Source organism: Hydra vulgaris, chromosome 03 (genome assembly GCF_038396675.1).
Source record: "Hydra vulgaris chromosome 03, alternate assembly HydraT2T_AEP".
NCBI lineage: Eukaryota > Metazoa > Cnidaria > Hydrozoa > Anthoathecata > Hydridae > Hydra > Hydra vulgaris.
The window spans coordinates 22,174,706-22,197,500 of NC_088922.1; the positions used below are offsets into that span (position 1 = coordinate 22,174,706).

The 22,795-nt window shown below is 27.3% G+C and overlaps 1 protein-coding gene and 1 long non-coding RNA gene across 2 annotated transcripts in view; one reads left to right on the forward strand and one right to left on the reverse strand.

Moving 5' to 3' along the window:
- Window positions 1–1,217: 1,217 nt before the first annotated feature.
- LOC100197700 (steroid 17-alpha-hydroxylase/17,20 lyase) overlaps window positions 1,218–22,795 on the forward strand; it is a 35,448-nt gene continuing 13,870 nt past the window's right edge. Inside the window, exon 1 of the mRNA XM_065792648.1 lies at window positions 1,218–1,585. Within this exon, the coding sequence (XP_065648720.1) occupies window positions 1,276–1,585 (310 nt within the window). The 5' untranslated portion in view covers window positions 1,218–1,275. The remainder of the gene's footprint in view (window positions 1,586–22,795) is intronic.
- On the reverse strand, window positions 9,070–9,540 carry LOC136078025 (uncharacterized). Its single transcript, XR_010637451.1, has 2 exons — window positions 9,417–9,540; window positions 9,070–9,332 (listed from the first exon to the last, which is right to left on the reverse strand). It is a non-coding gene; the product is annotated as an uncharacterized LOC136078025 (long non-coding RNA).

Consider the following 22,795-nt stretch of genomic DNA (forward strand, 5'->3'; position numbering starts at 1 on the left):
GGTGGCACCTCTGTGACATTTTTGTGAAATCTTAAACAATCAGAAATTGTATGATAGAGCAAGGTTAGAGTACTTCGAAAATAAAGCTGTTTTTAACTGCAAAACAAATGAAACGTCGATATGTTTAAATAGAAGTACAAAAAAAAAAAGATTATGTCATATTGGAAAAATGCTTTTTGGTTAGATGATGAAAATATAAACTCGTTTCATTGAATAAAGTCTAGAAAGTATGGCAAAAAAAGAGGAAAAGTATTCAAATTTAGTTGTTTGCAAGGTTGCAAGGTAATTAAAAGAATGGAAGATGAAATTTATGTGATGCTTTGGAGTAGTAGGAGTTTAAAAAAATGGGAAAATTGATATGTATTGATAACAAAACGGATGCTTCTTTTTTTTTTTTTTTTTTTGCCGTATAACTTTATTCAGCACCGTAAAAAAAAAAGGGGGCAAGAAACAGATTATCTTATTGCCAAAATGTATTGTGAAATTCTCAAAGCCAACTTGCGACCCAATTTTTGGTCAACTCAATGCCAAATTTTCTAGAGGTCATCTAAGCCAAACAAATCCACACTCTTAAACATAATTTTTGAGCTCTACTATTTCTTTTTTTTTTTTTTGACGTAGTTTTTTTATTTCTATATTTTTATTGTACAAAAAAGTACTATGAAATTATAATAAGAGTACTTTTTTTTTACCAAAATCCTAATTTCTTATTGATATATATTTATTTATTATATTTTTTTATTGGTATATATTTATTTATTATATTTTCTTATTGGTATTCTAATAAAATTTTAGATAACTTTTAATAAAATTTCACCTAATATTTTGGATCATAACTATAATATTTTGGTCATAAACATAAAAGGTGTTATTATTTTTTAACTGTACAATTATTTTTATTATTTTTACTTATTGTATTTTGTTTTTCTAATTTGTATCTAACGAAATGTAGCTTGCAATATTCTTTTCAAAGAATATTGTTAAGAGTTGTTGGTAAGTAGTCGCTTATGTAGCCATCAATTCTTTGTTTATCTCATTCTCTATTTCAAATATTTACAATTTACTGTTTATTTTCAAATGTTTGATTAATTTTCAAACATTTTTTTTAATTTTATTTTAAAATTAAATTATAAATTTAAGATAAAAAACATATAAATTTTTTTGATTAGTATTTTTCCAGAAGGTAACTTACATATGAATAACATTATTGCATTATTTTTGCTTTTTATTTTATTTTATTACAGGGTATAGCTTATAAAAGGTTGTTTTAATATCATGTTTCTTCAAGTCATTGGTAGCATTTTGTTTCCACCTATTATTTGGTTTGTCTATAGTTATATCAAACATCTTATAGAATGTTTGTACTATCCAAAAGGACCCGTTCCTCTACCGTTTCTAGGAAATACAAATTTATTAAGGAAAAAGGAAGTTTGTATAGAGTTTGCTAATCTTGGGAAAATATATGGTGATATCTATGGATTCAGTATTGGTTCGATTAGATATGTAGTTGTCAATAACTTAGAAGGTATTAATGAAGTTTTAATTAAAAAAGGCTCACTATTTTCCGGTCGACCAAGGATTTTACGTAAGTAATTAATCTCAAGTTCATCTATGTCCCCTGTTTATTTGTAAATTAATTGTTAATTTAAAAAAGGTTGACTGAAAATAAATAAATAGTAGATATGTTCAGCTAATATTGATAATTATAGTTGTTTTTATTTTAAATAATAGTTTTGTAGTTTTTTTTTTCTTTTACCAGATATATAGCAGTATGAGTAATAATTAATTATGAGCAAAATTAACAAAATAATTAAAAAATGTAAAGCATTTTTTATTTTATTTTGTGTACTAAAATATAATGAGTATTAAAACATAGATCATAAACTTATTACAACTGTCTCATATAGGGTAGACTAGGGCACATTAGCCCACATTTTTTTTATGTGTTACTTTAAGGTAACATTATAGCATAAGTATCAAAAAATTGTTTAATAATAGTAAAAATGTCAATATGCCCCGTTTACGTTGGGGCAACCTGTCCCATTATCATGTATAGAGTTTAAACTATGTTGTATGTGCGTTATAAACTAAAATAATTATTAAACTACCCGCATTAAACTTGGTACACACATACTGCAGTACTGTGATATTTTAATGATAGTGTTAGTTAACGTTAAGTAAAATTAGAAGTAAAAATAATCGATTTCGTTAATGTGAATGAAAACTGAAATTAGGAATTATTTGAAGAACAAAAACTAAAATAGAATTGAATATCGACATCAAAAACAAAAACAGTAGTTAAATTGTTTATTATTACTGAACAAAAATTATTGAACTCAAAAGTAAAAATTAACAAAAAAAAAATTTATGAGAATTTATTTACACTTCTTTTATTGTTGTTGCAAATGATTGACCACCAAGCTGGTCACATACTCTTTGGCTTGTTTGCCATGCTTTTATAACAAAAAGATTAAATGTATCGTTGACGTAACTTAGTGGGTACAGGACGTTTTGAACGTCTTTTCAACGTTTTGGACGTATTTTGAACGTTCAAAAGAAGTCTTATTTAGGTCCTGTGCCCCATTGGGAAGAGTCAAACTCATACGTTAACGATACATTAAATCCTTTGTTACAAAAAAATATAAATATTTCAAGGCACTAAAGAGTTGATGAAATGAATGAGATGATGAAAACATCATTAGAGATGAGAGCTTTTATGAAACTAAACGAGAATATAATTTTTAAAAGTGAACATCTTAGATAAGCTTTTATAAAATTTAATTAAGTTAAAACATCTGGTATAGTATGTAAACTTATCCTCTTTCTTATAATAAATTAAAATATTTCTCGGGGTTATATATACCCTCGTTATTCAAGTAATCTACTTACTGATCTGATTACTTGAATAACGAGGGTATATATAACCCCTAGAAATATTGTAATTTATCATAAGTTTACATACTATACCAGATGTTTCAACTTAATTAAACAAGAATATGTGTTTGAAATTCAAGCTTATCTTTTCTTACAGTTTCAAAAAGTTCTCATCTCAATTCAATTAAATTGTTAAATGATTGTTTTAAAATTATTGTTTGTTTATTTATATTGTGTTATATTATATTAAGAAATTGCCTTAATTTTGTTGTCTTGAAACTTTGATAATGATACTTAATAAGTTAATATCCTGTTAAAAATTTCTAATAAAACTTAATAGAAGTGAAATGTTAACTGAATTAGAAACTTAAATAAGAAGTATAATTGTTGAAATCATAAGAGCTGAACTAAAATTAATTTTAAGAGAACTGATTTAAAATTGAAATAGGAATAATTTTATAAATAAAATTAGAATTAGAAATTAAACCAACGCCACAAGCACTGAATAGAAACTGAGATAGAAATTATGTTTTGAACTTAAAAGTATATTTCAGTTTCTATTCATATTTATAACTATCACTGCTGTCAAACATCAGTAATATATAAACACGTAAAACAAAATGTTCAAAATCTATTGGGTTTATCAAAAACCTTAAAACGTCAAAATTTCAAATGTCCCAATAAACTTTATTCGTTATTTTTTGATAAAAAGATTGCAGTACTATCAACCTTTACCCGATTTGTTAAGCGCATACTTTGAATAGACTCAACTCTATCAACCTGCCCTTATAGCCAACGCGCTCCAATTTATACTATTACCCCTAAACAATTTCTGCAACAAACATAATCTTTAATTAATCCAATACACGTTCTCCAAATATTTTGAATTTTAAAAAAATTATGTTATTTTTAATTACATACAAACGGTAACATCATTTGTATCTAATTAGGCTGAGAAAAATGCAAATATAAAAAGTTTGACATCTAAGTAACACCTTAGGGTGGTCCATTTTAAACTTTTTTTTGAAATTTTAATCGGGGTTTTTACCAGTAATAAAATTTGATCTAAAAACCCTAAATACAAAATATTTTGAATTTAGAACAATTTTTAGATCCCCCACAAAACATTGGAAGTTATAATAACAGATTGCGCAAGTATTACGCAACTTTTTTATCCACTAATTGATATAGTTAGTGGGGTTTACACAATTTAATTATCAACCATTAGAAAACAATTATACACAATTTTAATTTACGACTATTTGTTCATATCCCACAAAAGTTTTATTGAAATATTAATAAATATACAACAAGTAACGTCACTGAAATTTTATTTGTTTGTTTGAGGCGTTAAAGTCCTCGAATTTGTTCCAATGTTCTGACGGAACTTTTAGCCACTCTTGAGGTCTGTTTAATTTTAACAAATGAAAAAGCAACAATGACTTTTCGCCAATAAAAGACGATAAAAAAAGGTTTTTCCTCGTCGCGCGAAACAATAATCGGAGTCTTCGATTTATATGGAGTCAATACTTTAGATCTTGGTAAGTTTATAAGTTTCTGACCCATCATAGTCTTTTCTGCATAACTCACAGAGTCGTCGAACTAGGAAAATACTACTAGCTCCTCAGATAAGTATCCAAGGTGTCTTTCAAAAGACTTGATGGTTTCCTCTGCACTTTCAAGGTCGACTGGTTTAAATTTCCTCATTAAATAAAAGAAATGCAGGTCAATAGCAGGAGCAGCAGAAGTAATAGCAGATTGAAGAAAATACTTTGCTTAAAAAAGACAATTGTACTCAGCCATCCTCTCAACCTTATTCATCAGAAAGTTTAAAAGTACGAGATAGTAGGAATATTTTTGTATAATAAATGGCTTTTGACATCCACCTTGCATAATGATCAGAACTAGCTACCGAATGCGGAAACCTCTTTTAATATGTCCACCGAAAAAAATAGAGTAAGCTCCACTTGTTCGAGATTGTCCTTACGAGGAAATTTTTTTCACTCCTAGCAATCCCTTGCCCATTTCTTTACTTCAAGTGCTTGTTGAAATAAAAAACTATTTTTATCATGAGGCCAGTCCCACACTCTAAGTTCTTTTATATTCTTATTCAGTTTATGAAATTCTTCTTTGAACCTTTCACACAACTGAACTCTTGGTGATTTGTTTGGACCAGAAATAGCATTAGATGTTGCTTTTATAAAGAGCTTTGGAATATGATGTCTACATTCAAGTCGGAGTAGAGAACGACCAATTCGGTTCTAAATTAGAATTGCAGCTCCATTATATGCTCCACTGTTTGCATATGTTTTATCATAGACAAGTGCAACAACAGATGCTTTTAATTGCCATTTATCAACTAGGTTCATCACTCAACAACATTGCGTTTGACCAGTTCACGTCAGCAATTTTAGGAGTACCTAGCAATTTAGGAGATGGCCCTGCATACGCAGCAAGTCGCTCTTCCTTTTTTCCAGTAGCTTGCTTGAAAGTTTTTCCATCCCAATAAATTTCCAAATATTCAGGTGGAATCCAAGTTTCTTCAATTAATTTAGCTTCTTCAATTCTGTTATCTGATCTTGCTCTATGAAGTGATGGTTTACAAAGTGTAAGAAATTTAAAGCTGCTCCACCTAATGCTAAAGTCTTTCCCAAAATAAATAGCTGTTGTCTTTCACTAATACCGGATCTATCTGCAACTGTTCACGTTTCTTTTAATAGTTCTCTTTTTGAAATTTTCATCGTCATCGGTGATTTGCAATGATGTTTTTTTCTTCTCTTTCACAGAAAAACTTTTATCTCTTTCATCTTGTTCCGTAATATCTGAAGAAAATTTGTCGCCCTCGTTGACTTCATTATTATCAGTTATGGTTAAACATTTGAGTTGCTGTTTCTTAATATGAAGCAATTCCTTTTTTTTCTTTCTTTCCTAATACTGTAGTTTGATGTAGCGTTGTCTCTCTTTTTCAGCAAGTATTTTGTCAACTCCAGCCATTGAGCCCACTTGAGAAAACTTTAGTTGGCTTTTTAGAAATTCCCAGCCAATATGCCACTTGTCGTTACAAGAGTGTTTCAGCAATGTGTAAGTGTCTGTTTGTGATATATCAAAAAGACTGTCCAGTTTAATTGTAAAAGATGTAGCTTTTTGCTTTACTTTTTTTTCTTGACTTCTGCTTACAGGAATTTTTTTCAGTATCTCATATTCTTTTACTAAACAATCTGATCAGCACAGTCCCTCTTGTTATGCTTCGTTGGAATACGAGCAGGTAACCAAAAGTTTTCAACAAATTTGCTAACTAGTTGATTTGCAATGAGTCTTATTTTTTTTCTAGGATTGTTTTCATTCTCAAAAATATAGTTTTGAAATATAGCTCTATTGTCAATGGTAGCTTTCTCAATGCTAGCTAATGTCTCAATGGTAGCTTTCCTCCTTTAAAGTTTTCTAAGGATAAATCGACAATCCAATGATTTAAATGAGAAGAACGTCTGCTTTTTATTATTGGCAATATTTTCGTTTACAGCAACAGCTGGAATATGTATCAAATGTAGTGAACGTTTTTTTCCAGATCTAAATACTGACTCTTCTGCATCAATCTTTTTTAGTATGGGAGCCATTGTCGTGGTTTAATACAAGACTGAAGCTTGTTAAAAAAGCGCTGTTACTGACTATAAGTTTAGGTATATATTTTGTAACATTAAAATGATATAGAATAAGGTTCATTTAAAACGTTGTAAATTTAACTTATTAACGTTGCGGCATGTTTTTAAGAACTGTTGTTGTCTCAAGAGAATTAAGACTTAATTACTTCCTTAAATGCAATTTCGCAATATTTATTTATAATGGAACGAAAGTATCGATATTATAATGTTTAGAATGTATTGGAATAAGAATAACTAAACTGAACTATGTTACGCAATATCTGTGGTGTTTTAAAACTAATCTCTTGTGGGATAAGTACAATAAGTCGTAAATTAATAAATTTAAAATTATTCCTTAGTGATTGTCAAATAAATTGTGTGAACCCCATTAAGAAAAAACAACAGTTTTTTAGTTAAAACTTTGCACAACACTTGCGCAGTCCATTACTTGCACTTCCAATGTCTTGTGGGGGATGTAAAATTCGTTCTAAATTCGAAATTTTTGGTATTTAGCGTTTTTAGATAAAATGCCATCACTGGTAAAAATCCCGGTTAAAATTTCAAAAAAAAGTTTAAAATGGACCACCCTAGTAACACCTCTGTAACACCTCGAACAATCAGAAACTTAAAAAAAAAAAAAAGGAAATTCTGTTATTGTTGTTTATACAAATACAGCCATGGTGCAGTTATCAGGGCTCTGGCTCAAAACCAAGAGACCGAGGTTCGATACCGGCTCTCGCCAAATAAACAAAATTGACAATGATAAAGTCATGAACTTTCTTGGTAAATGGTCTTAGAGCACCTTAATAACTTAAAAGAAAAAAAATATATCTTTTAGGTAGTTTAAGAATTCAAAGGAAAAAAGTTGTCACTGACAAAGATATTTTGATGGTGACGAACAACATAGTGTAGAATTTTTTTTTGTTAACTTGGATATTTCAAAAATAATCTTTGTTTTTTATAAAGCTTTTTAATTTAGATTCCAACCCATCTCCTGCTTTTGAATCAAGCGCTCTAACCCCTGCGCCATGACCGCTTTAATTTTGTTGCAATTTGTTTCTCCGCGTAGTGGCTTTTTTCATCAAGATTCGTGTTTCGGAGTTAAAGAGTTGAGAGGGTTGTAACCTCAAAAAAGTAGCCACCTCGACTGCAGTGGCCTTCTCGTCCTTGGGGAGTTGAAAAAAAAAAGAAATTCAAATAAAAATAAAAGAAATGTGATAAATTTAAGTACATAAGAAATAAAATGACATACGACATATTATGTTTACAAATAAAAAATTTAGTTACAATAATATTCAATATGCAACGCTTATAGCGTTACATTTAAATAGTAAATGTCAAACAAAATTATAAATAGTTGAATAGCTTAGGGGTCGTCCACAAATTACGTCACGCAATTTTTGAAAAATAAAATTGTTTAATTACTTATAAAAAACCACTCGGTGTAGTTAAGGTCATTTTAAAATATTAGCATCTGTATAATATTTTGCTGACTATGACATTTTTTCAAGTCTGTGAATTATAAAAAGACGAAAAAATTGAAATGATAAATTTTGCCGGAACATTAAATAAAATTATTTGTAGCAAAAAAACCCCAAACCTAAGATTCTTTTTTTTTTTTTTTTTAAAAAAAAAATCTTAAAATTGCGGTTGCCAGCCAAATTTAAAATATGACTTTAAATGAATACTTTTATTTGGTGAAATGAACATCACACTTTAATAATATGGTTTGCTTTGATAGTTTATTGGCAATTTTTCTTCATTATACCCAGTCAGGAATTTGATATCATATTGATATCAAAATTTGATATATATGATATCATGATATGAGACGTTTATAATATCAATATAATATCAAAAAAAAAAAAAAAATCGCTTATTGATATCATTTTGAACTCAAACCCTGATATCATAATATGAGAAGTTTACGATATCAATATGATATCAAAATGATATCACGCATTGATATCAATCTGAACTCAAAACTTTGTATCAAAATATGAGAAGTTTTCGCAAAATTTGTTATCTTAATATTTTCGCAATAATTATTTTATTTAATTATATTTTAATATAAATCGCTTTACTATTATTTTGACTAACTATATTTTTAAAAATAATATTTTATAATTATTTTTAATAATTTTCTATCAATTTTGTAAAGTTAAATTAAATCGTATAAATAAACATTTTGAAATTGATATATGTCATATTATATATATTTAAATATAAATTTAATATTATATTGCATAACGCTTAGAAAAAACGTCAATATAATTATTAAAAGAAAAAAATAATAGATAGCAAATATTCAAGTAAAGTCATAATAAAAAGAAATACATAAAATTTCACAAATTTGTAGATTGGTCTTTAACAGATATATATTCAGAATGATAGAGATATGGGCTCGGCTGTAGCATTGCTTTAACTTTACAATTGGGTTTTAAAAGATATACAGACTAAATCTAAAAGTAACTTTACAATTGGGTTTTAAAAGATATACAGACTTAATCTAAAAGTAACTTTACAATTGGGTTTTAAAAGATATACAGACTAAATCTAAAAGTAACTTTACAATTGGGTTTTAAAAGATATACAGACTAAATCTAAAAGTAACTTTACAATTGGGTTTTAAAAGATATACAGACTAAATCTAAAAGTAACTTTACAATTGGGTTTTAAAAGATATACAGACTAAATCTAAAAGTAACTTTACAATTGGGTTTTAAAAGATATACAGACTTAATCTAAAACTTTTTGAATGTTGTATTCTACTTCTTTTCGAAATAAAATTTATTTATCGTCTGAAAACAATGGTGCGAGCTGAAAGTAATAAACAAAAATATTAGCCACCAAAAAAATTGTAAACTATTGCCTAAATATTAACAAAATAAAAATGATATTTACCTTTTCAACAAATTTGTCTCATACTAAGTTATGTAATTTTTTTTTGATAAGAGTTAAATATTGCAATCACGCTTCTTTGCTTTGCTATTCAAATTGCAATTATAAACCCAGAAAACCTAGAAAAAAAAAAAACATTGACATTTTATCTCAGACTTTTAAAAAAGCATCGAAGAATGTTGCAAAATTAGTTCAGTTTGTATAAGTTTACAGTAAAAGTTTAAAGACATTCATAAAACTAGGCCTACCTTAGTATAAATAAATAATAACACATTACATTTTTCATATAAATAAATAATAACGTAAAGATTTTTCATGTGTATATATTTAATTAACTTAGTTGATTGTAAATAGTTTTAAGTTTATTATCTTAGTACTCTATATTACTCTTTTAGCTGACATGACCCATTGTCTTCATTTCATTGAACTTGCTTTAGATTTCATAAAGTATTGTATCTTTTAATGCAATTATAACCGAAAACTTTTTTTAAATATTATTATTTTAATACATACAGCCAGATAAAAATATATACAACACTAGACACACACACACACACAACAGATGATAAAGGCTCTAGAAGGGTTAACTCTATTCTTATGACATTAGATACTATTTCATTAGAAGATGTATTTAACATTTAACTTAACAAAAATTAAACAAAATCAACACTTAAACAACACTTAAACGCAAAAACAGCATTTAATAGAAATTAAACTAAAATCATCCACTCTTGAGACAACAACTTTCATTATTCTTTGCATTAAATTTTTTTTACAAACTGCTGCTCTTGATAACTTCTTTAATTCACCGAGTATTATAAGAAAGATATTGTATCATTTTTTTTTTAGCTGATATCATAATCTAAATGATTTAAATAATGAAAGTTATAAACTAATTAATAGATGATCAGAGTAGAACACTCTGGCATTGTTCTCAAAGCAACAAAGAAATTCATAAACACAACCTAATTGAGTCAATTAATCTTTTCTGCACAGTATATGTACAATGTAAGCTTCACTTAAACTAACAATTAAAAAATGAATGTATTTTTCTTTGTTTAGTATATGATTCAAAACCACTCGCCCACAATATAAAAGAAAAGTTCTGGATTCAGAGGCTTTTCACAACTTCATATATTTTAGACTTGGTTTTACAACATGGTTTACAATTAAATTCTACATAAATGTATTCTTTTAAGGAACATGAGTAAACAGGTGATAAATTAGTTAAACAAATGAAATGGTTTCACAAATATTGTCAACATGACACTAGATTGACCAGAGTAGCATATTTGCACTTTTATAGATTGGCAGTCTGTCAGCGGTTAAAGATTAAGTCTATATTACTGCTTAGATCTCAAATTTATTTGAGATCTAAGCAGTAATATTTATTATTACCATACTATACTTTTTATTACCATCCTTTATCAAAATATATTATTTTATCCTAAAATACGTATACTCAATAACTAAACCAATAAAGAAGTAATATGATGCAACAAAATGCAGTTAAAAAAAAAATGAAAAATAACAAATAAGTAAAAATAAGATAACTGCAAAGAAATATCAAAAGTAAAGTATTCAATGTAAATAATCAAATTTTTAAATAAGCCTAACAAATGAAATATCTTGGAAGATTTACAAACCAAACTTTATAGTAACATCTGAGTTTTAAGGCATTTCCAATAGGGTCATAACTATTCTGGAAGATCTATAAAAAGTGATTACAATGTAGTTATTCTTGTTAGAATACTGAACATTTAACAGCCCATCGGCTAGGTCTTCTCTAAATGTCAGCAAAATATCTTTATTACTTTCATAATTACTGCTTTTACTATAGGTGGTAAGTTCTTAAATCCTTTCTGCTGCATTTATGGATTTCAGTCCTATTAACTCATATTTATAGGATTTAAGTCCTATTATTATGGATTTCACTCCTATTAAGTCCTATTAAATGTTTATTTAAGCAATTAGTATTTTTAACTTCTACATTTACCACATAGTTACAGAGTGTATTTATTAAATATGCTAATTTAAAAGTCTTTCTAAAAGCATTGCTGAACCATTTGTGCTTTCCTTCTACTTTTGGAACTTCTTAAATGATTTGTTTACAAATTTCACTGACTTAGTAATTGTTATGAATACTTTGTAAATATTTTGTTAAAATAAACATTCGAATTAACTGATTGTCATTGGCTTGTTAACTCTGAGAGTATAGAAAGGAGAGATTCGCTCCAATTATACAAACTTATGCATGACATTGACAAAATAAATATTTGAAAACGTTTTCCACTTATTAAAACTATTTAAGAGGGGATTGCTTTAGGACTCTTAGAGCTGCAATTATGTTAAAGATGACTCTTAAAGCTGCAATTATGTTAAAAAAGAAATGCTTCCTCTTATTAAAAGGGAGCATTTCCTTTTTAACAGAACTTTAGATGCATGGAAATCACTTTCAATTGAAGGTGTAACAGCAAAAACAGCTTTCAATTAATGGCTGAGTAACAATTAAACATAACTGCTGTAATACTATAACAAATAGTGTGCAAAACAACACATTCACTGGGTCTGTGTAACACAGTGTAAACTACTAATACTTTTACTACTAATATATACTTAATTAACATGTTCATATTAATATTTTGAATATGTTATTTAGTTATAAACTGTAAACATAGGTCAATCAAAGCAGACTTGATTTTTTGCACAATCAATTACCCAAAGTAATGTTATTTATTTTTTACCATTGTTATTTACCAAAATTATTTACCATATTATTTACCATATTATTTACCAAAAGTAATGTAATGTTATTTATAATCGTTATCTTAAATACAGATGTCCTTTTTTAAATAAGTACTCAAATCTAAGCCGTATCAAGACTAAAAAATAACTCTAGAATACTTAGAGTGTTTTCGAATAAGAATAGGTGATGCGGCATATTATTAATATATTCTGCAACATATTCGTATTAACCAAATTTTAGCAGAATTGATCCAAAGACTCAAAAATGGTGCTCTTTAGATTCACAATTAGGGGTAATAAAAAAAGTTTTGAAAATTGTATAAAAAAGAGAATGGTTTCTTAATACATTAAAAAAGCATGAAGCAAAAAATATTATAGCATCTCTTGTTTAGACATAATACGCAAACAAAATCATGCAAATTCCAAATAAAGTAATTCAAATCTCCATAACTACACCAATTACCAAAATAATATTCCAGACCACAAATAAATATGAGAAGTGTATATTGGAAATGGAGGAAGATATGGTGGCAATGATTTAACACGCCCTAGTATTAAATAGCAATTTTTATTCAAGCCAATAAATGATAAGGCGGACAAAATCATTCAAAACATTCTTTTCATATACCTTGTCAATATTTATATAACCAGATTTAACAGTAACTCTGATAAAGACATTAATGGAGATGTTCGAATTTAATTGGATTCGAGTACTAATACACTGCTGATAAAGGAAATAAATCAAGACCTTAAAAAGAATAAAAACAAAAAGCATTGATTATTTCACGTCATTACAAATTTGACGAACTCATTAATGATATTTCCAGATCTAAATTTTAAATTGTATTTGTGTGCAAGACTTAGTGGTCAGTTACGATAACTACTAATATTCCGGGTTATAGTCTGACCTGTCACCACATTAAGATCAACTTAATTATGGTGGTGGTGTATGTATTCCTAAATGAATACATACATTACTAAGTTGATCTTAATGTGGTGAAATAAATGAAAAATATCTGATAAATGAAAATATTGAGCAAGTATGGTGTTTGACTGAAGTTGAAAAACAGCAAATTTTATGTCATTGTATGTAACCGACAGGTCTTAGCATGATGTCCATGTTTTCCGCCGTTAGGTGGCATCAAACATGGACATCATATTTTGAAATATCGATTTGGTTTTGTTAACAGCTCTAATTTTCGTTTTCCAAGGTAAACTCAAAAACTATTATGCCTATAGAAAAAGTAACAAATGAACTTTGTTTATAACACAGGCCAACAAAAAAAATTTTTTTTTCTGGTGCCGAGCAAACAATTTGTTTTTTGTATAGCATTTCTCATTTTGATTTCAAATATGCAACTCTTTTTTTACCATCAGCTCAAGTTGTAAAGATATTTAGGTTCAAATCTTAAGTATTTAGGGTAAAGTCCCAAATATTGTCGAAAAAAAAGTTATTCAAAAGTATGTCAACCTGGGTCTCAAAAGAAGCGTATTTTCATAGAGATTTTAAAAATGTTATTCATTTGTAATAAAAATAAGTATTTTTTGTATTGTTGCTGAATATCATTCTGTTGAAATTTTTTTAAGAGTCTTTATCATTTTTTCACATATTTTTTTTGTCAATAAATTTTAAGAAAAAATATTTATGTTTTCTATAATCTCTATGAAAATGCGCTTCTTTTGAGACCCAGGTTGACATACTTTTGAATAACTTTTTTTTCGACAATATTAGGGACTTTACCCTAAATACTTAAGATTTGAACCTAAATAACTTTACAACTTGAGCTGATGGTAAAAAAAGAGTTGCATATTTGAAATCAAAATGAGAAATGCTATACAAAAAACAAATTGTTTGCTCGGCACCAGAAAATTTTTTTTTTTTGTTGACCTGTGTAATCGATCTGAAAGTGAAATCCTAAAATAAAATCTAACCCAAAAAAAAAAATTCTTGTAATATGGATTTATTGTCGTTTTAGTTAAAAAATATATTGTTAAATATTAAAAAAAAAGGCATTACAATTTTATTTGACGTCAAATAAAATTAACGTGTACAACTTTTGATATTTCTAAAATCTGGTAATATATTTAATTTAACTTTACTTTCAAGTTCAACTGCTTTTTTGGCTTTTGCAACTTTCGTTTTCACATCACTAAAATTAGAGTAATATATTTTATTTAAATTTATTTAAAACATACTGTATAAAGCGTGTACACGAAATAAATATGAAAGTAGAAAAACAACTAAAAAAAAGTACTCCTCAATTTTTATTTCGAACCAAGTAATATTTTAATACAATAATATAAGAAGATTAAACATTAGAAAAAAAAATTAATTATTCCTGTGGGAATCTAATAAAATTTCGAGCTTTTGCTTTAATGGTACCCATAAGCTTGCGCACAGAATAAGAATCAAAACTATTTGATGCTTTGTTCAATGATATTTTAATATCTTTAATGTTTCTGCAAAGCTTTTTTGTTTTTTTCATTTTTATTTTAATAATAGCTCAGTACTTATCAATAACTCTCAATTCTGCAATCAAGGGCAATTCTGGGCAGTTTGGACATTTTCTGTTTTAGGTACAAATTTCACATTATTCTTTTTATACCATTCCATAGCTACTTTACAATAATGAATTGAAGCTAAATCAGGCCAGAACACATGTCTGTTATTGTGTGATTTAATGAGAAGCAATAGACGTTTTTGTAAACATTCTTTAACATATATTTGACCAGAAAGTGTGGACTGAGAAATATAAGGTGCTGATTTTTGCCACAACTGCAAATAGGTTGCCAAATCAAAGCTTTTTTTAGCGAACTTGTCATGTTTTGTGTATTTAAATTTCTTATCTGCTTTTCCTCTGTATTTGGCAACATAAAAAACAGCACCAGGAATTTGTTGATGATCGTACTTGATATAAGTTTCATCGTCTTCAATAATACAGAAATTTTTAGAAATAAAATTTTCATACAACTTTCTGCCGCGGGTACTTGCACTTTTTTGTTGAGTTTCAGAACGGTTGGCCACTTTTTGTGCTTTGAAAGAATGAAAACCACGTTTGTCTCTGACTTTTGAAACAAAACTAAGAAAAAATCCATATATTTTTGCGCGTTCCTTTAGTGAAAGGTTTGGGTTATTCTTAAAACTGTTAACCAGTTTTCTAATTAGTTTTATATCTTTAAAACCTTTCTTTCTTCCACGACCAGATTTGCGTTTGATTGATTTTGTTTGAGAAAAACGTTGAATAACACAACTAAAGGTGTATGGATGTATTTGCAACGATTTTGCTATCAAATTGTAGCTACTATTAGGATTTTGTAAATATTTGTGCATAATTTTTTCTCTTACGTCTTTTTTTGTCATTTTTAAAACTAATTTCAAGTTAAATTAAAAAACTAACATATTTTTTTGAAACCACAACACGTTGTAAACAAAATCCAAAACAATTAAAAAGATTTTAATACAACCACTGAAAAAAAATGATGTGCTTATTCTTTCACATTTATTTTGCGTACACGCTTTGTTATATTATTTTATATAGGCATATAGCGGGCAATATGCTTATGTAGTAGTTGTGTTGCAAGCCATGAAAAATGTAGTAGCTTTGTTGCTGTCTATATTAAGTGTTAGATTTGTATTTTAAAGACATAAACTGGGTATAGGAATTTGAAGGATCTGACGTTAATGCATGTTACAAAAAATGGCTGAGAAAATATGAATAGGGTGTGAAAAATATATTCTAAAGTTAAATTTAAATATAAATAATTTTCAATACAAAAAAAAACTAGCCGTGGATGACAAGTGAAATTAAAAGCTTGTGTAACGAAAAAAAGAATTGTTGGTCTTTTGAAAAATGTTCGAAATTTTTGTCGAGTCCTTTAGCATTATTATTTGATAAATCATTAATTACAGGTAAAATACCAAAATTATGGTCATGGTCAAACATTATTTTAGAGTGAATTCATTAACACCAATCGTTTGTAAAAATATGGAGTGAATTATTAGAGATGGTAATTATTAGAGATCTTATTGAAAACTATTTAATTTTTGAAAGCAACATAATTTTGTTAACAACAAAAGTTGAATAACAAACTTGTTAGAAACCTTAGATTTGTTCATCCAATCATCTGAGCGTATGGTGAAAATTTGTTCGATTGGAGCCGTGGCGCAATGGTAGCACTCTTGCCTCAGACACAAAAGATCCGCGGTTCAACCCCACCTCTGGGCAAGTTTGCAACATCGGTTCGAAAGGAGGCGTAAACTTCCTATTAAATGTTCTTCTGCGGTTCTCTGCGATAAGACCGTAAGGACTTCTTGGGGCACCTAAAAAAAAAAAAAGTTGATGTTTTGTTCTTGGATTTCACAAAACCATTTGATGCAGTCTCTCACATAAAATTATTGAAAAAATTATTTGGACTGGGGTTCGAGTCATTTTTGTTTAATTGGTCGAATGCTTTTTTGTCAGACCGTACTTAGAGAGTGGTGATAGGAGAATATCAAACTGAAATAAGGTTACTAGTGGAGCACCAAACGTTCAGTACTTAGATCTCTTCTGTTTTTTATCTTTATTAATGACATATCTAGAAAGATTATTAAAGAAATTAAATATGGAGACGATACCAAAATTATTTCAATCAATTATTGTCATGTTGATAATAAGTTGTTACAAGAGGACATAAACACTTTAGTAAAATGGTCTGAAGAATGGTTAATTAAATTCGACGAACTAAAATGTACAGTTATTAGTTTGTATTTCAATATTTTTTTTACCGTAGCTTAGATGTTTTACATTCAAATCATTCAATGTTTCTTTTTATTAAAACATTATTTTGTTTTGAATGCTGTGGATTTTGAATCTTGACTAAACACAACAAAACACAAAACAATTTTAAAATTACCTGCGTCTACAAGAACGATCCAGACATTTTTCAAGCCTATACAAAACAGCCTACTTCAAAATAAGTTCATTCTGCAGAAGTTACATTGACATTTTATACAATAAGTCATCACCAGTCTTTTATTTTTGATGTATTATGTTAGTAAAGGGCTCAAGACTGTATATCTTAACTTAAAAATTTCCAAAAAAAACTCACTTGAGCCAGAATAAAATCAGAACCAATAATTAAGTCTGGCCTCCCCACTCAATTAATTTGAATATAGAGGTTCTAAAAAGAATTGGTTGTTTGAAATTAGCAAGCGACGGTAGTAACCATTAAGGACCGGTGAATATTCGTTTGAATTCGGATTGGAAAGTTTACTGAAAGGCGAAGTCGACTTCGGCTTCGGTGCCGAAGTTGAAATAGAAATTCGGTTTTCAGTTAAATTCGGTAACTATTTTAAAATTTCATTTAACTTTCAGTTAAATTCGAAAACTATAAAGTTTTTTTCAATTTATAAAGAAGAAGAATTATAAAATATATTATATGTTTTATGTATATCAATCTGTTTCTATTGGCTACCACCCTCTTTCAACTTTTTAACTCCGAAAAGTGTTTCGGAGTTAGAGAGTTGATAGAGGGTTGTAACCATTATTAGAAGTAGCTTTTCGAATAAAGTAGCCAAGGCCAAGTGCCTTGGGAACACGAATTCGGTAAAAAAAAAAAAATATTGGAAATAAATTTGTCTCAGTTAATATTCAAAAAGTCTTTTTTAGGCACAAAGCCTATTCATCACTTATTAAATCTTATTTATCGCTTTTAAAAAATCCTAAAAAACTGGTGAATATTTAACCTAATATTCTTAACGATCTTTTTCCTTTATAAAATTGACAATCAAAATTTTTCATTAAACGTTGTAAATGTTTTTTTGTTCATGTTCGTTTAAAAACATTAAGTTGTAAAGATTCCATAACTTAAATTTTCATTATTACTGAATTTTTAGATTTTTTACTTTGCGCAAATTTTTTTTTTGAAAGCGTGTATTATTTTTAATAAATTAAAATTTACTTGGCTTAACTTGTTCTATGTCATGTTTTAAATTATTTATCTACAAGCTAAATAATAATAACTTTAGCTTATAAAAAATGATTACACAACAACCACGGCGCAGTGGTTAGAGCGCTTGCTTTAGTAGCAATAGACCTAGGGTTCGAAGCATGCTCTGGGCATATTTTGCTCCATCGGTAAAGTAACTTTGAACTTCCTAGTTTAACACTTTTCTGATATACTCCGTGTTAAAACCGTTACGTCTTCTTGGAACATTTAAAGCAAAAAACAAAAAAAAAAACAAAAAAAAGAAACATTTTTTATAAAACTTATAAAAGTTCTAAAAAATATCTTTTTTAATTAAATGTGTTTTTAAAATCCAAATTCGGCTTTCAGTTAAATTCGGTTTAGAAGTACAAAATTGTCTTTCAGTTAAATTTGGGTTACATATACGGCTTAAGTTCGTCTTTCAGTTAAATTCCGGTGTACGTCTATGATCTAAATTCGTCTTTTATTTAAATTCAAGTTTTAAAAAGTTGACTTCACTGGTCCTTAGTAACCATGGTTCTATTAAAATATTTCCTATTTTATTCAACTCTTTGATCCAATCAAAGAAGGTGTCACAGCAAAAGTCATAGAAATAAAAGCCACTCCTGGTGAAACAGGTGAAACTATCTCATGCTACATTGTTAGCAGATAAAAAAACTTGAATATACAAAGCAAATACATTGCTTTTGCTGAGGATAGCACCAATACTAACTTTGGAGGTATCACCAGAAGGTATCAACAATAAATTAAAACAAAATACTGCAAGCAGTACTTGCAGAGCAATTCAAAGTTAAACAAAACGGAACTTATACATAATCTATATAATATTTGAATTAAAATTTTTTTGAGTAAGCTTCAAAATTTACTTGTGAAACCTAAAAAATAGATCTAAATAAAAGACTCTTAACGGTTTCAGCATTTTTTCGGAATTTGAGATAACTAACTTCCAGACATGGAGCATACTCTTATATGTTTATACTTATGTTAAAAAAAGATACTTTGCTAAAAACTTCGATGATTGGAGCCTGAAAACAAAAAAGCTCTAAAATTTTTGCGACTACCCCAAACGTGAGAACAACAAGTTGATAAAAAAATTTGTTGTTGCTATTTTCAATTAAATTTGTTTTCATCGAAAAATTTTTATTTTATCGTATACCCAACAAAGTCTCCGTGCTTGGTCCACGCATGGCCCACCAACCGAAAACAAGCATGGGCCAAGCCAAGTGTTGCTCACCGTTTAATGTATGATCCATGCATGGCAGCCGTTTTTCGGCCGGGCATTATCCACTTTTTAGCCATTATTCGTTTTATCGGGTAATTTTGGTTCATTTTACTTGCTTACACGATTTATTGTTATCTTTTGTTGATAAGCAATATTAATTATATTAATATTAAATAACAATTAAATAACAATTGTTATTTTATTATATATGAAATATATATAAAACAAAAGCGAAAATTTCAAAATTATTTTTAAGTTTAGTCATCATGTAATAATGGACTAAATCAATACTCTCTATTTTAATATTTTGTGTTTCAATAAAAAATACATCGGAATAAAAATACATCGGATATAAAGGTTTAACTAAAGCAAAAAAATCAACAAAAAGATTTCACGCGAAATCATTTTTGGAAAGCAGGGCTTTTTCTGTGCGTTTAGCTCGACCACCATTTTTATCTGGAGCTTGCACGAGCCAACGTTTGATGCATCTCTCAATATCGACATTGCTAACATTTTTTTCGTATTTTCGAACAGCACCTGAAAAGTTTAAAATACAATATTTAGGTCGTAGTTTACACAATCACCACGAAATAAAACTATACTATAGCACTAGACTGAAGACAATGCCAGAATTTTTTTTTAACTTGCTAAATCAGTGCTTGTTTTTAAATCTATCTAACCAATTCATTTTTAGTGTTAGGTTATTACAGACTAATTCGCTCATAACATTATATGTTATCGCTTTTATACTAGAGCCACCAATTACATCAAGCAGTTTTGACTGGAAAAATATATAAAACAGATAAACATAAAGATTGAATTTTAGATCTATATTCCATATATCAATTATATCGATGTAATAGATATCGATATAATACAACAAAATTAAACTATTATCATTATATATAAATTATTATCAATCTTAGTTTACTAAATTTAGGAACACTTACCAAATTAACACAAGAACTTATTTCATCTAACAAGACCAAATCTTCCCATTTTTGCACAGGCAATTTTACAGGCAACTCTGCAAACGGTGTCTCAATTTTGTCATTCTCCAAATCTAAAAAAATGGTTTTCAACAGCTTTTATTTGGAGTTCTGTGAGTTTTCAATCCAAATAATTTTTTGCAATATTTTTGTTACGAAATCAGACGATCAGGATACGAATGTGGAAGATGATGTTGCACAAACAGGTGCATGATAAACAAGCGGTTGACGGTATTCTAGAAAGATTTTTGATAATGCATAAATCAGAGAAAATAATGATCCAAAATATTTGTATATGAATTTATTAATTTTATTATTAATCTTTGACTTAATCTTAATTTAAACTTTTATTTTCTGCTGAGAATAAATTTTAAAAATATTTGATAGAAATTGTTACTATAAAATTTCCATTGCAAAAAGTTTGATTATTTAATTTTTTTTTTAATTATCGAAACATAAACAAGTATAGTGCACAAACATTTTTTCTCTAAATCCCCACTATATGAAAACGTTTTATATAAGTTTATAACTTTATATCTAATTTTATAAAATAAAATTATAGTATAAGTAGTATAGTTTAAAAGTTTATAAGCATATTATAATTGTTATAAAAAGTATAAAAAATAAAACCAGGTCTTTTATAACTATATTTTATTTATAAATTTCATTACTTTTATAACGATATCTTATTTATAAATTTCATTACCTTCATAACTATATCTTATTTATAAATTTCAATACTTATATAGCTCTTATTACTTATATAAAGTTAAAGAAGTTATAACGTAATTTTGATTTATATTAGTTTCAAAACTTCAATTGAAATTACGTTGACTAAATCAACGAAACTATTAGATAAGATCTAAACGTTTAATATAAGTTTACTAAGACTAAACATAAACGCTTACATACGTTACTAGATTTAAAAGTAAATTAGACAAAATCTAAACGCTTTTTATACGTATAATAATCCTGTAATAGACGTCTAAAATACGTAATAAAATTTATAATAATTATTATTTTTATATAATTAAATTTATAATAACTAATAAATAAAAAGTAATTTTAATATTCTTACAAGTATTAACGTAATTAAATTTGTTATTATATTTAGTTTGTATTTGTTTATTTTAAATATTTTTAACTTACCCAGTAAACACACAAACGTTTATTAAACGTCGAAACAACGTTTAGATAAAAGGTTAAAACTTGGTCGATTATACGTTCAGAATGAAATCCAGATTGACGTTTAGGTCAAACCTCCATAAAACGTCGATATTATAACGTATTTTCGACGTCTATTATAGGGTTAATAAAGCGTATATTATACGTATATAAAACGTTTAGATTTAGTTCAATTATCGTAAATAAATTGTTTAAATTTAGTGTAATTAAACGTATATTAAACGCTTAGATTTAGTCTAATAAACGTCTAAAACGCGTTTAGATTTTAGTCCAATAAATGTATATACGTTTAGATGTGGTTAATTAAACGTATATTAAACGTTTAGATTTAGTTGAATAAACGTATGTAAATCGTTTAGATTTAAATCTAATTAAATCCAACCTAATAAATACATATATATATATATATATATATATTTATATATATATATATATATATATATATATATATATATATATATATATATATATATATATATATATATATATATATATATATATATATATATATATATATTAGTAATATAATTGCTCTGTTCTTTTAAGAACATTGAGCACTTTATTGTGTAGAATACTTTTTAAAGTTGTTTAAATATATATATATATATATATATATATATATATATATATATATATATATATATATATATATATATATATATATATATATATGTATATATATATATATATATATATATATATATATCATATATATATATATATATATATATATATATATATATATATATATATATATATATATATATATATATATATATATATATATATATATATATATATATATATATATATATATATATATATATATATATATATATGTGTGTGTGTGTGTGTGTGTGTGAAAAGATAGTCTTATAAGACTATCTTTTCTAATAATTTAAAATAACTAATTTAAAATAAGAATAGTAAAAGATATATTTTATTAACTTGTTGCTTTCACGTCAGGGGTAGGGGGCAAAAAATATTGGGGTTTTTTTGTTTTCGGGCTCCAATCATATCAACTTTTTGTTAAACATCCTCATTTGACATAATTATAAACATATCCCAGCGGGCACACGACGTTGGAATAACGTTGAAATAACGTTTATTGACATTGATCGACATTGATCAACGTTATTTCAACGTTATTCCAACGTCGTGTGCCCACTGGGATAAATGTTTGGAGTTTGCTCCATGTTTGGAAAATAGTTATCTCAAACACCTTAAAATGCTGGACCCGCCATGCTCTAAGGCCAGGTGAATAAAAAAGA